The sequence below is a fragment of the Galeopterus variegatus genome, unplaced genomic scaffold, assembly GCF_000696425.1.
Source record: "Galeopterus variegatus unplaced genomic scaffold, G_variegatus-3.0.2 Scaffold4104, whole genome shotgun sequence".
Taxonomy (NCBI): domain Eukaryota; kingdom Metazoa; phylum Chordata; class Mammalia; order Dermoptera; family Cynocephalidae; genus Galeopterus; species Galeopterus variegatus.
Window position 1 is genome coordinate 36227 of NW_007730215.1, and position 15209 is coordinate 51435.

Genomic DNA, 15209 nt, shown 5'->3' on the forward strand with positions numbered 1-15209 from the left:
GTGGCGGCGGCGGAGGCCGGAGCAGTAGCTCCAGCAGCAGTGGCAGCAGCGGCGGCGGCAGCGGGGGCTCGGAGGCGATGCGGAGAGCTTGTCTTCCAACCCCACCGGTGCGTATTTCTGCATAATCACCGCTTAAAGGCACATTTTGACAGCCCCCTTTATCTGCGTGATGTTTTTTTCATGTCTGCACAGCAAATCACCCCACACCTCCAATACCCCCCCCCCTTAAGTATTCAGCGGGTCTTGCCTTTCGTATTAATTTTTATGACCTGGGATGTTGCCTGTGCGCGTGTTGTGTTGTGTTGTGTTGTGTCTGCAGACTCACTTTCTTCCTCCTGCACTCTCGGCTTCTCTTGGTGGCTTCCCTCTTCTCTTCCTCACCTCCTATTTTCAGGATTATCATTATTATTATTATTATTATTATTTTAACGTTCTGGGAATGTTGTAGGCTCGGCGGTGGTGTTGAGCGCTGGGCCGGGGCTTCCGGAGAGAACGCGCACAATTCCCTGTTGAGCGTAATGTGTGCCTTCTACTTGCAATTGCAGAGCAATATATTCGGCGGGCTGGATGAGAGTCTGCTGGCCCGCGCCGAGGCTCTGGCGGCGGTGGACATCGTCTCCCAGAGCAAGAGCCACCACCACCATCCGCCCCACCACAGCCCCTTCAAGCCGGACGCCACATACCACACCATGAACACCATCCCGTGCACGTCAGCCGCCTCTTCTTCGTCCGTGCCCATCTCGCACCCGTCCGCGCTGGCGGGCACCCACCACCACCACCACCACCATCACCACCACCACCATCAGCCGCACCAGGCACTCGAGGGCGAGCTGCTGGAGCACCTGAGTCCCGGGCTGGCCCTGGGCGCCATGGCGGGCCCCGACGGCGCCGTGGTGTCCACGCCGGCTCACGCGCCGCACATGGCCACCATGAACCCCATGCACCAAGCCGCGCTCAGCATGGCCCACGCGCACGGGCTGCCCTCGCATATGGGCTGCATGAGCGACGTGGACGCTGACCCGCGGGACCTGGAGGCGTTCGCCGAGCGCTTCAAGCAGCGACGCATCAAGCTGGGGGTGACCCAGGCGGATGTGGGCTCAGCGCTGGCCAACCTCAAGATCCCTGGCGTGGGCTCGCTTAGCCAGAGCACCATCTGTAGGTTCGAGTCCCTCACGCTGTCACACAACAACATGATCGCGCTCAAACCCATCCTGCAGGCGTGGCTCGAAGAGGCCGAGAAGTCCCACCGCGAGAAGCTCACCAAGCCTGAGCTCTTCAACGGCGCCGAGAAGAAGCGCAAGCGCACGTCCATCGCTGCTCCGGAGAAGCGCTCGCTTGAAGCGTACTTTGCTATCCAGCCGCGGCCCTCCTCCGAGAAGATCGCAGCCATCGCGGAGAAGCTGGACCTTAAGAAAAACGTGGTGCGCGTCTGGTTCTGCAACCAGAGGCAGAAACAGAAAAGAATGAAATATTCCGCCGGCATTTAGGAGACCCTTGGCCTCTCCAGGGACGGCCCCCTCCGCATCCCCTCTTTCCCTTCCCTCTCTTTCCTGCCTCTTTTCTTTCCACTTTTGGCGACCAGAAACAGCTCCAGTAAATGTGAATCCAGAGAAACCGAGGATTGAAGAGGGAGCGAACAAGCGAGCAACTGAGTCCAAACCGGTGAGAAAGTGAAGCGGTTTCTCCAAGGAAAGAAACACAAAACATGGGATCCGTCAAGTTGTAGCAAAGTTGTCCCATTTAACTCCACCCTGGCTTCTTCAGAGGACGTGTGGAGCTGGCTGTTTGCAGGAAGGCAGACGAGACAGCCTTTTAAAAGTCCACAAGAATAATCAAGTAAGATTCGTTTTTATTCTTACAGACATCACCCTTGTTCAAGTTTAAAAGTACACTTTACAGCTATTTTTCAGAAGCAGAAATTGATTCATGATTGAAACTTTAAACTAGAGTTGATGCTTAACGTGAGAGACATCTCTAAAGTATTTTCAATTTAAAAAAAAAGATGGCAGATTTTCTGCATTTACACTGTATATTATATATATATTTTTATTGTGGTTCTTACCCCCTTCGCTGAAGTGTTAATGCTTAAGAAAGGAGTTGCGCCTGCTGTGTTCACTGATCTTGAAAGCTCTTACTAGATTATTGACGAACAACCCTCTGTAAATGATTAATTTCTCTCTCTAGCAACTTAATTTTGTGCACATTCTAATTAATTAAACTTCTTTAGACTGAAAACATGGGGGAAACGTATAGCTAGTGACATTCAAAAATTTTTGTTGGAGGAGTTTACTGAGTTTTTACAGTTTTCCTCTTATACTGTGTTCCTTTTGGCCTATTTGTATATTCTCACTTTGAACGAAGATGGTTTTTTCTTTGTTTTTATTGGTAGTGTTCTGATTTGTGAGTCGACACTCAGTAATGGATGTCTTAATCGTGTAGACCTAATTCACTGTCCGAAGTATTGTTTACTTCGTTACATATTTAATGGGGATTCCCACATTGTCTTCACTACACATGCGCTCTCACACCCTTACACACACGCACACACACACACGCAACACACACACACACACACACACACACACACACCTCTAACGGAAGAGAAAAAAGCAGCTGAAACCATGACTGAATGCATCATTTTCTAGCTTGGGTGCATTTGCACACACACACACGCACACACACACACACACCTCTAACGGAAGAGAAAAAAGCAGCTGAAACCATGACTGAATGCATCATTTTCTAGCTTGGGTGCATTTGCACTCGATGTTTGCCCTCCAGATCCTAAGATTTCACCAAGATATTTCAATCTTCCAGTTGTTGGCTACATTTTAACATTTATAGGAATCCTTCAGTTTTTCCTTTTGGAGGTTTGTTTGTAGAGAAACTAATTTGAATTATAAGAAAGACAGTGCACTGCTTGTAAATTCACATTGTTTGGTAGAATTGTTTTGGAACAAAAAAACTTAGGTACATGTTGACTGGTACCTTATCTACTGTAAATATTTCATTCAAAATGATGCACATATAGATATATTCTTACAAATTTTGCTGTATTGCTATTCCATCTGAGGCTCTCCAAAGTCTTGAGTTCTGTATATGACCTGGTTTCTTGTTTTTGTTAATAGATGGTTTATTTACTATGGTAATGTATTAAGTTATTTTTTGGTGTTGTCTTTCACTGAAGAGATGATTTTAATGTTTTATTGGCAAAGTATGCTGCTTTTTTCATTAAAATATGCTATTAAAATTAAATGGCTTTTAAAATGTGATGTTGTTTTAATTATTTATGTGGGAATTATTTTTGCGGGAGGTTTTTAAAGGCAGAAGCACATTTTGATGGTTCATTAGGGAGTGGTTGTTATCAAAGTATGGTTGGGACTTAGTAGAGGTGTTTCTCTGGGAAAGTACATTTAAAGTATAATAAAAGGGTTTATTACAGCTTTTTAAAATAGTCATAGCTAATCTCACACGGTGCTTTGATTTTCTCTCCAGATGAAATCATGGTATTTGACTCCAAATACTTCCTTTGGAGTCCTTTCTCCAGATCTGCAATGATTCTGCAAAAAGAGTCTTTGCAAACAGAGATATTGGATGGAAACATTTTCATCCATTCCCTCCTATCTGCCAGGGGTAAAAGGAAGAAAAGAACTCCACTCGTTTTTCAGCAGCACTGGGAGACTGGGTGTGGCAAGAGCCAAGGCCTGGTTGGAGTAGTAGAGCACCCTGGATGAGGCCCAGGTGCTGGCCTACCATAGTTCTCAGTTCAGTCACCACTCCTAGAGGGCAAGGATACAAGCCAGAGCAGTAAGCATCTGGGTTGCTGTCTTACAAATAAGGGAAATCTCTCTCTCTCTCTCTCTCTGTCTCTCTCTCTCTCTCTCTCTCTCTCTCTCTGTCTCTTCCTTCTTCAATTTTCCTCCCTGTTCTTAGATTCAGTTTCCCTCAGAGTCTTTTCAAACAGCCAATGTCATTATGTTGAGTACTGATTTCAGCACCATGGACAGCGATCCCACGACAGCCCTATTCGGACACAGGTTTGACCAAGCACTTCTAATCAGCTAGAGAACTTTCTGCTTGCTTACTTTTTCCAGAGTGGAGAAAATGAATGAAATGGATTGAATGTGTAATATATTAGGCTTGCATATCTAGGATTAAAATGATCTTCAATAAATAATACTTTCCCTTTCCTGTACATGTTTTTTTATTGAAGGGGCTAGGGTATGAATGTTAAGAGAAAGGGGAGTTAGTTGGAGGAAAGACAGACAGGTGTACTTGTGTCTTATTCCGACAAACGGCATCTTTCAATAAAGAGAGAAATCCTGTAAAAGTAGTAGAAATCGAGAAATACATTGAACAGAAATAAAATAGGTGTTTATTCTTTTTGGTACATTTTGGAGGACATAATATCTTGCGTGTATGCATGCAAGCCCAAGATTTTTGTGAGAAAAGTGACATAACAACTCTCCACTTACTTCAACACTTGATAATGAAGGCTTACACGCCCCCTCATTTACCAAGTATTCTTTGTCTCTTGTGTTCCTCGACTTTTAAAACTGTATCACATTTTAAGTTCATCTTCTCTGTGTTATTACAAGGGTTAAAAAAAAACTTTCTTGCCTACAAGATGGATATGTTTCTGTTTTTACAACCTGCTTAAATGTGTGCTTTATGAGAGAAGCAAAAATTTAAAAATAAATATATTCTGAAAGTTTTTATTAATCAGAGTTGCAGAGAGATACCAAACCAAAGAGATTTGGAGAGAAGAGGGTAAATCTTAAGAGAGAAATTAAAGGTAAGAATAAAATGAACCATGTATAAATTGTTGAGAAATATCCACTCTGTGTTGACTTTCAAAATACTGAAATGGATAAATAGCAAAATGTCTCTAAACATCCCTGTCATATCAATCAAATCCATTGGCATTCATGACTCATTTCCTATTTTTTTCCTCAAGGTCCACAACTGCTATTTTATTAGAAATATATATATATTATGACTCGATTAGCACACTTGGTCATCCTAAGTTTTATGTTTCAGAATTATGTAGTTTTATTTTTTTTAACTTCTCTAAAAGCAAACAATCCAACCTTTTTGGTCAATGTGATCCTGTAAGGCCAAACTTAAATGGAACAAGTGACTAACTGAACAGATTATGTAAGCCCTGGTTGATGGCTAAGTATTCTTTACACCAAAACATTATATTATCCAGAAAGAATGCAGTTCCTTTTTGATATTTGACATTAAATCAGTTGGTCAAATTCTTTATCAGATTAAGTTTCATTGATATATAGCTTGGGGGAAAATAATAAAAATCTGAAAAAGTGAATGAAATAATTAGGATTTACAGACAGTTTAATACTATCCTATTTTCTATAAAATGCATTTTAAAAATAAATAACGGTGCATTACTAAGCCTTTCTACTACCAAAAACGGATCCTGGGACCTCTCTCTGCCGGGAGAATTGGAATTTTGCCAAGAGAATTGAAATTTTAAGGACAAAATACTTTATTTCAAACCTCAAATAAATCAATTAATTTTGATCTGTTTACTGGAGAAGCTCTTGAGGAGATGACGGCAAAAGCTCTGAAAAATTCACTTGATTCTAAAATACATATTATTCGGAGGATGAAGCTCAAATTTTCTATCCAAGCCCTGACAGTTAGTTTAGAAATTGGTCTTTGCAATTGTTTGGCGAAAACAATTTTTATTTCTAGGTAAACAATCCATGCTAGAACTTAAAAGTTTACTTTTCAGTTGGCTTTGGAGGGAGGGGCTACAACAGAAGGAAGAATAAAGTTGGATTGGTGTCCTGATAAGAGAAAAAAAGAAGACAAATGTTTCTGAATAGCTGCGGTGTTCCTGAAGTCCACATTTGTCAGGAGACAGATTTATGGCAATGAGAAAAAAATAGCTAAATTTTCCCTGCTTTGCCCCTTTAAAGGAGCCATTCTCAGCACCGAAAGTCTATTATGAGCGAATTAATAAATTACACAGCGAATTATTAAATCCAGATAATTACAAGGAATAAGTAAGTAATCATTAGTTATCTCAGCTAATTACTGTGGGTCAGAGCCAGCCGGAATGTGAAATCCTCCGCGGGAATTGAAATTAACTTTGCACAGTGAGTCTCTCTGCTTGACATCCCCAGTCTGTAGGCACATGGCAGCTCCCCTGTGAGCCAGTCTTTCTATTTAACTTGGAGAGAATAGAAATAAAATTAAGTGGAAATGTGATAATAGGAAGCTGCTCCGAAAGCAAACTGTGGGTTTTATTCTGCACTTTAAATGCCTGCAGATGAAAAGCTTTATTTACACCATTTTCAAAAAAATTTAAAGCACCCTTGTTGAGAAGGGATCCCCAAACACACACACACACACACACACACACACACACACACACACACACACACACACACATCTACAGTCGACCGGTGTGACACTCAGATTAGTAGCACGTGAAGAAGGCTCAAGAAGAACAAACGTTTTGAGCCCTCCTCTCTCTCTCTCTCTCTCTCTCTCTCTCTCTGATGAGGGGGAGGGGCAGCATTCAGAAAGAAATAAAATGAAAATATTGGTCTTCGCTTTCATCCCGCGCAGTGGAAAGGCTGTCGAAAAGTTCAGCCCAGTCTAATAATCTGTTTGTTTTGTTTGGGCAACAATATGCTTTCATCTTGCCACAGGAAGAACCAGCTTAGTGCAAATGTTGTCTCTCGTTGATCTTTCGCCAGATGCTCCAAGAACTGATGTCACTTTTTTTTTTTTTTCCATATAGCATCACTTTGTGGAGCCAGCCTCCCCTACTCTCTCTCCCTCCACTCCCACCAACCCCCCAGGCCTTCTCAAAGGGCAGAGAAGAGGGCAGATCCTGGTGCCTGTTGGAAAGTGGAAAATGTATCCGTGTGATAATATGATTGTGTGCATCACAGGGCTGGGAAAGCCTGGACATATGAAGAAAACTGTTGTTAACGTATTAAAATGAGGGGGGAAATCTAAGAGCTTCTTTTTCTTTTTCTTTTTTTTTTTTTTATCAATTGCAATTAGATGGACAGTCTTTCCGCTCATTCCCTGCTCTAGTCTGGGATGATAATAAAAATTTAATGAAGCCTGGGACGAACAGAGAGCTCTGTCTGGGGACTGTGGAATAGAATATTTTAACTGTACATTTATACCAACTGTCTGGCTTCAAAGACGTGACTGCTTTTAATCTCGAATTAGAAAACCACAGACTTGAAATTAAATATTAGGTACCCTCGGATCCCCTTCCTTTCTGAAATATTGTCACGACTCTGTTTTCCTCCATTGCCCTGTAACACACATATCTGAGGTCTCCAATTACATTTCCGTGAATAATAGATGGCTTTGATAGGGTGCAGTATTCTGGTGCTTTTGTGTGTGCGTGTGTGTGTGTGTGTGCATGTGTGTGTGTGTTTTAATAGAGTTAATGCAATATTAATTGGCTGTAGATGTTATAAGAATGCACAGCCCCCTTTTCAAGAACAAATCGATGAGATAGGGATGTGGGAGAGAGCGAAGGCGAAGGCTTTTCCCAGGCTAGGTCACTTCTTTGCGGAGGGGACCTTCTCAGAGCTTTGGGTAAGTGCAGAGTTCCGCGGTCCTGGCTGCTCAGGCTCGGCAGCCTGGAGACAGGTCATCGGTGAGAATGGAGAGAGAGAGGAAGGGAACGGAGAGAGCGAGCAGCAGCAGGCGGGGGCAGCCGTCACCGGGAAGCTTTCCTCGCTTTTGCAGGCCAATGCTTCGTGCGGGCCTCGCGAGTTCCAGCGGCACCGAGAAATCAAAATCCTCGTCCCCACCCTTCGGCTCACCGCCTAACGCTGTGCGCCGCTGGCCCCGGGTTCCCTGGCAGCCCCAACTCCCCTCTCCTCCCCTCGGGTTCCGGGCGCGCGCTGGAGAGAGGCGGGTTGGGAGGGGGAGAGGGGCAGCGTCCAAAGCGTTGGGGGTGGGGAGCAGAGCCGCCTTCCCGCGCTGGAGGAGCTGGCCCCGGCCCCGCGCGGCCCCCAGAGCCCCGGGGAGACGGGCGCCCGGCCAGGCGCGCAGGCAGGAACCCGCAAGAAGGAGAGGCGCGGGCGCCTCGCCCCCTCGCATTTTACTAATCACGCCTATTTAAATTCTAGCGCGGTCCGCCGCGCTCTCACCGGGAAAGCTCAGGAGAACTGGACCCATCAATTATTCTGAAAAAAATCCCAGACTACGTGAGGCTTCCAGCCTGCGGGAAGGAGGCGGCGGCAGGAGGTGGAGAACCCAGGCCCCCTGGCTCTCCCCTCCTCTGCGCCCCTCCCGGCGCGGATCCCTTGGTGCACACTTAACTTCAGGATTCTGGGGCCCCGAGGAGCTTGGGCGTGCTCTCGGGGAGGTGTACGGGAGAGGAGGTAGTGGGAGGAGGTGGGGACCTGGCCTCGCATTCCCTTCAGCTCGCCTGCAAGGTTTCAGTCCTGTGTAGACAGATCGTTTCCTGCGCGGCGACCCCTTGTGCACCGCCCCCTTCCTCACTTTTTGCCTGGTCCCTAATGCGGGCCTAGTCGTTGGGGGCGACTTGGGTACGGAGAGGTCTCTGCTCAGCCTTCCTTTGCTCCTCTGACCTGCAAGGAAGGGGTCTCGGGGCAGATTCTAGTTCAGAAGCCTTTTAGGAACCTCGGTTTAAAGTCCCCGAGCACGCACCCCACCCCCCACTCAGGCTCCAGGATGCCCCGAGGCCGAGCGGCGAGCCCGGCGCGCAGCTGGACGTGCAAAAAGAACGCGTTCGCTCTAAAGTAGGGAGGCGGGTGAGCCTAGCTGGTAATTACTGCTCCCACCCTCACCCCCTACCCCCGGCCGGTCTCACCCGCCCCCACCCCCGCACTGGGTCTGCAGCCATTACTCCAGCTGTCACTCGGCAGAAAGCAAGCGCCCTCCCCCCACCCCCAGACTGTTCTGTGGCTAACGGAAGCCAGTGGCCACCTCGCCCTCCCACAGGGTCTGGACAGTGCTTCTTAAATTTTAGTTATAATTTTTCATCATTACAATACTTCCTCTTTCTTCTCTCCCCTAACTTTTTTATTTTCTGGACCCTGGGAGCATATTCAAAGTCTTATTTGTGTGTACTGGTGAGTATTTTTGTTTTTTCTTTGGAGATGGTGGTGGGGTGTTCTTGTAGCTTACAGGTCTCCCTGAATAATTTGAGGCACCAAGAAAATAACTATGTATACAACATTTTTGAAAGAAGCCAATTGGCTTCTGAAATTATTGTAACATACCAAAGTCGTCCTTTTAAACTAATGGGGTTTGCTTTTTGAAAAACAAGTTACTGATGGGTTTGTGATTAAAAAGACTTAAATCTATGCCCTCTGCACGTTCACTCAGGGCAGCGTTTGTATTTGCAAGGCCTGGTTGATTTGGGTTTGTAGGCTCCAGACAGTTTTACTTTCCCAGTGGACTACCATGGCAATTTGCATTTCTGTGCATTTAGATTAAATGGGGTGCTGGCATGCTGACTTCCAGAGACAGGGTAGGTCCTGGGTTTGGTGAATTATTGGCCTGCTGTGTGGGATGAGAGAGTTTGGGAGGGTCCCTTTGCAAAAAACAGTCACTTTATGCTTTAAATCCAATAGCAGTCCAGGGCCCAAATGTAAGGGCGAGATTTTCCAGAAAGGCCCCTGACACTTGCCCAGAATAGACACCTTTTCTGCTGCAATACTGGCCTCTTGCTTTCCTAATTATAAAACTGGGGACTCCTTTTCCTTGTGCTGTGGGTGGGAGTAGGTGTCTCTCCCTTCCTAGGGACCAGCCCCTTAGTGTAGCAAAGCAAGGTCTGGATTGTAAAGATGCTCTAAGAACCGGCCTGTGCCAAATCATTTTACAGCATGGAGGATAGACAGAGTACACTCGATCCTTTGTGGGCTTGGCCTGAAGTCACATACCCGCAGAGATGTAGATTCTAAGATCCTCTACTTTGACTCTGGCATCTTCTTCAAAACTTCTCGCTTGAGACACACATGCACACACTCATGTACACACACAGATAGATGTTCACAGAGCAACACACAGGCATATTCAGGGCCATTCACATCCCCCATTCCCACCCCCACCCCCGGGGCACCATGCATGGTGAAACTTCCAACTCACCCAAAATCTCACTTTCTTAGTCTACTCAAGTGGCTTGCTTTGCCTGGGAAGGTGCTTGAGACTCACCTCCATGTGTACTTTTTTTTTAGAAATTACACCTGACAGGTTTTGAAATTTTGTTTGCTACAGGTGTCCTTCCTACCTGTCCTGCTTTTACACAGAGCCCAACACAGTGGCTTTTGGTGACTGCACTTCTGGTTCTGAAGGTGGAAGTCCAGGGAGGACATAAGGACCCATCCTGCAGCTGAGGTTGGCAGAAATGAGCAGGGATGAGGGGCTAGAATTAGAACAGAGGTTCTCTTCAGAATAAGGGTTCAGTGCTTCAGGCTCTGGGCTCTCCTGGGATTTGTAGTGGCTCCCAGAAAGGGTGATCTGGCTAACTGTTTTCAAATCTCATTTTGGTACCAACTCCGAGGTTCCAACAAACGATGCGTGAGCTGACAAACTTTTCATCTCAGTTCCTGGAGGTGACTACTTTTTCACCTGGAGCCAGAATAAAGGCAACTGCTTTCTCCTCTACCTCCAAATTCTTAGATCTTTGCGGGGAAGAGAACCCAGTCCCTGGCTGTCAAGCTACGATGCCTGATTCCTTCTGGGAGAAGAATAGTTTTTGAGGACCCTGGGATCCACACCCTTAAATAAAGTCTCTAACTTCTGAAGAATGGTCCTAATGGGTTAGGTGAGAATTGGTCAGCAACTTGCACTTTCTTTCATTAACTTTTCACTTTTCAGCCCTGAGAGCTTTTAATTACAGTATTGTCAGAGGGGCCCATTCTTCCATTTCCTAAATCATTTCATTGATTTTTTTCCCCTCTCATACTGCTTTCCTTTTCAGGAAGACTATTTCCTCCCCTGCGGTTGTCTCAGTTTGAGAGGTGAATAAGAAAGAGAGGAAGTGTGTGAGGGGCCACGGGGGGCTCATAGGAGGGAGATCTCTACCTCTTCCCAGGGAGAGGGAAAAATGCAAAGGATGACCACATATGCCACTGCCCTATTTTAGATTTTGCAGTGTAGACATAGTACGTGCAAAAGAAAAGGGAGCTATAATAAAAAAGAAAGGGCATGGGTGCGGACAGCCAGACCAGTCCCATCGCTCATATTCAATTTGTTCCAGTGAGAAGAACTAAACTACCCAGATAACTGGTAACTAGTCTTGGCAATGTGCGTTCATTCACTGTAAACACAAAATTCCCTAAAGGTGTTATGGAGGGTTCACTCTAGGTGGGAGGCAGAAGTGGAAGAACAAGCAAACCAAGTTCTCTGAGCTGAGATGTGGCAGACCCCACTTCTCACTGTGAAAAGCTCAGCCACTTTTCTTCTCAAAACCAGGTGAGACCAGAATTCTACAGTTTTGGTATTAATTATCTTGTTAACATAACTGTAGGTTTTATTTTTTCAAAACATAATTTTTGCCATCCCATTCTGGTGTTAGCACAAAATCTAAAATAGCCAGTGGAAGACATAAATGAGCAGGGTTTCACTGTCAGACAGAGGGAAGGCTGAGGCTGCTCTTTCTATTTGCTCCCATTGCTACAGAATCCTAAACTGGAGGGTAGAAGAAATGTCTGGATGTTCCCTGCATGTCCTTTTAGCGCTTGGAGTGTGTGCAATTGGAGAGGAAGGTTGGAAGCAGAAAGTAGTCAGATTTAATGGAAGCTAAGAACAATCGTATTTATTGTACCTCAGTTTGAAACTACTTCATAACTTAGTAATGATGGTAAGAAGCATCCTTACTCCACACCATTTAACTCGTGGCCATTAGGTATCAGTTACTGGAAGATAAAATGATTTAATCAGCCTAGGCAAAGTCTCTTTAATGCTCAATGCCTCACCCTTCTCTTTTCCCCCTCCCTCTTCCCTCTCCTCTCTACTTGCTCAAATGGCTTGGATGAGGAAATCTTAGAAGCTGGTGTCACTGGTAGAAACAGCTCACTTATTGAGGCAGGATTTCTGTATCAGCTCTAACACTGCCCATGAACTGCTTATAAAAATGATCCCCCCCCCACATCCACATTTATCTGCATGCGGAAGGCAGAGATAGCTACCCTGAGATACAATAGCGCTTGGTTTTCCTGCAGCAGCAAAGCTGAGTTTTTGTTTGTTTGTAATTCATAATAAGCAAACCATTGACAAGCTAGAGTTAGTTGGTTTTTCAGGTCTTGCACACTCAATCATACAAACCCTTTCCCTTGTTCAAGAAAGGATGCTATCCCTGCAACTGCAGCCAGATGTAGCTCCAAGCAATCTCAGTGTTACACGTGACATTTACCCCAGCTGATGGCAAGTAGGTATGATAAAGCAGAAACTGGACTCAGTTAACACCATCTTAGGGTAATTTCACTTCCCAGCTTCCCATTAACTACCAGAACAGGAAGAGGTTGAAAGGACATAAAATTTTAGAGTTGGCCCCCTAACTCTTCTGTACACTCTAATGACTTGAGACTTAACTTGTGTAATGTGGGAGTGGGTGAGTGCATTTACAGCAGACCAAAAATAAATAAATAAAAATGAAAAAATTAAAAAAGCCACACTATCTCTTCCACTTTGAATCAGGTAGGTATTAACTTTCTCCGACCTTTCCTATCTGAATTCCTTCTGCGTGAAAATTCTCCCCCATCCTCCCTCTTCCCACTTCACACTGCCATCAGCATCTTTCTCCCACTCCCTTCCCCTTCCTGGCATACTCTTGCAGAATGTGAATTGTGTGCAAAGCTAGGACTGAGCTATTTCACAGTGAGAGGATTCTGAAAGTGATGAATATAGGGCTTAGCTCCCAGGAAAGTTGTCTGTGTCTCTGAGAGTGATGTGGGGAACGTGTGGTTAGGAGCACGTGAAGCAGCTTTGGGTTCTAGTGAGGTATAGAACTGTGGCTGTTCTGGGCATCTTGATGGGTGTGAGGTCCAGGTCAAAGGGAGATTGGTCTTGATTCTCTTTTTGTGTGAGCTTCTTGAACCATGTGGAGGAGGTGCCAAGGACATTTTTACTCATTTGCTTGAAGAATAAGCACACGTCAACCCGAGAAGATATCATATTTACTACCTAAACACTCTGACTTTTAGATGGAAATGCCATCAGTTGTCTCTGCCCAGTTCTGTTGCAGATCTATTAATCATATCCACAAGGATTGCCAAAATGGCAGGGCTCTCTTCGCTTTTCAGTTTATACAGAACAGAATCATTTACATAAAGTCCTTAAGGCAAATAACTGTTGGGGCTCTAATTTATATCTGATCGAAAATTAGCCGTCATTATGCGCTCCATTAGCAGCGTCTTTAATGTGCTTCTAAGCACCATTTGTCAAGCGGCTTGTTAATATCCTTCAAGTCTTTAAAGTTGAGAGCTCATTAAAGAGTGCGCTCTGTTATTGATGTAATTTAGATGAGTTTGGAAGAGCAAGTGCACCACGCCTTGAATGGGCAACCTCCAGAAGCCAGGGCAAGGGGGCATTTGTTGACCACATTTACTATCATTGATTTGCTAGGAAGCTTCACGTCTCCTTGACAGCAGGTCTCTGAGTCCTGCAAGGGCATTTTTGAAGGCCCAGTCCTTAACCTGGGTGTAAGTCATTCATTTCTCTGTGAAGACCTATGTTTGTCTACAATATGTCCTTCTTTTCTGCTCAATTCATATTTACCATGCTTACTGAACTGTATGAGAAAGGGGTGGGAGGGAAATGGACCCTATAATGTCCTCCAGGAGAGAACTCCCCAGTTTTCTTTTCTTTTTCTCTTCTCTCCTCCATTTCCTATTTAGTGCCTAGTTATTTACTTCCTGAGGTTGGCCTTTTATTCCACAGGGTGGAGGAAGTAAATATCCATTGAGAAAACCATAGGCCTAAAGACAGAGATGCTGCCCTTGAACCTACTTTGACTGAGGTACAGTAAACCCGCTTAATTATGTACATATTATTACATTATCTATCAACCACCCCATCAGAAGAGCATAAAGGCCAATAAATTACCTCAGTTATTTATCTAAAAATCCATGTATTTTGTCATTTTCTTTCTGGAGGAGATTATGTTAGTGAAACACAATAAAGAAAACCATTAGCACAGGCAGAAAATTGCAACTGAGTGCAACAATAATTCCACTAACAGGAATAAATAACAGTTAGCAAGCTGCATTCCTGTCTTGGATTTTCTGGTAGGTTGTACCAGCCTCCTTTTGAATCAAGTCTTGAGTGTACTGGTGAATCCTGCTATCAGGGGTTTAGTTAGATTTTTCACTCCCACTCCCCAATCTTATATAAAAAGGAAAGCATTCAAACCATCACGATTTTTGAACCTTACATCTATTCCTACTCTAAATTCACTTTTCTGTCGGGGATCTTCTGGGGACTCAGAGATTAATGCAAGATAATGAAAGACATTAGGTATTTTATTCCCTCCTCTCAATTTCCATGATTCTTTTAGCTTTAGAAGCTTGGGTGTGAAAATGGCTCTACTCTATTAGACAGAAGTAACAATGAAACCAAGAGTCTAGGACCTGGACCTGTATGGGGCTGGTCCAGATACCTCAATGCCTTCTCTACCTCCCACCCCTCCACCTCCCCCACAAAGAAAAATCTCATTTTCATCATTTGTTGAACAGCTTATTCTTGCATTCCACACCTTAAAAGAGTTCATTATATACACACGGAGAAAGAGAAGGGAGAGAGAAAGATGTAATAAGATCAATTTAAGGACATATTGAGGTCATATAACAGCACAAATATTCTCAAGTGCTCTGTATAATGTGCAGTGGGGATTTTGGGCAGTTTTATTGTGTGGTAGGATCCTCATCTCCGTTGTTTTTTACAGGATTCCTCCAGGCTAAAGTAATAAAGCGAGTAATTAGAATGCTAAAGACAGATGTAAATAACAGGAATGAGACAGCGGTGACAGATGAGCGGCTGGGTCAGGAGAGAGCCCAGTTGGTGGAAATGACACCGCTCCCTCGCTCCCGGCCCCTCCCCCACCCACTCCCTTTCTCTCTTTCGGCCTCTGCAGCCTCCCTGTCGTGGCCTTAGGCGGCCGGCCGGGGACACACCGGTCAAAATTGCATTCGGGAGGAACAGCGAGGCTGCCGTCGGGGGCAGCCGCGCGGGGG

At 44.9% G+C, this 15209-nt stretch overlaps 1 protein-coding gene across 1 annotated transcript; it reads left to right on the forward strand.

Annotated features, from left to right (window-relative positions):
• Positions 1-71: 71 nt before the first annotated feature.
• On the forward strand, positions 72-1487 carry POU4F2 (POU class 4 homeobox 2). Its single transcript, XM_008586760.1, has 2 exons — positions 72-103; positions 536-1487. Exons 1-2 carry the CDS (start codon positions 78-80, stop codon positions 1485-1487), a joined length of 978 nt encoding a protein of 325 aa, XP_008584982.1. The 5' UTR covers positions 72-77.
• Positions 1488-15209: the final 13722 nt, after the last annotated feature.

Excerpts from the sequence above, each read along its gene's own strand:
- POU4F2 (XM_008586760.1), top strand. The coding sequence starts at position 78 with ATGCGGAGAGCTTGTCTTCCAACCCC. Across the intron at positions 104-535 it reads AGAGCTTGTCTTCCAACCCC|GCAATTGCAGAGCAATATAT; the intron begins ACCGGTGCGTAT and ends TGCCTTCTACTT.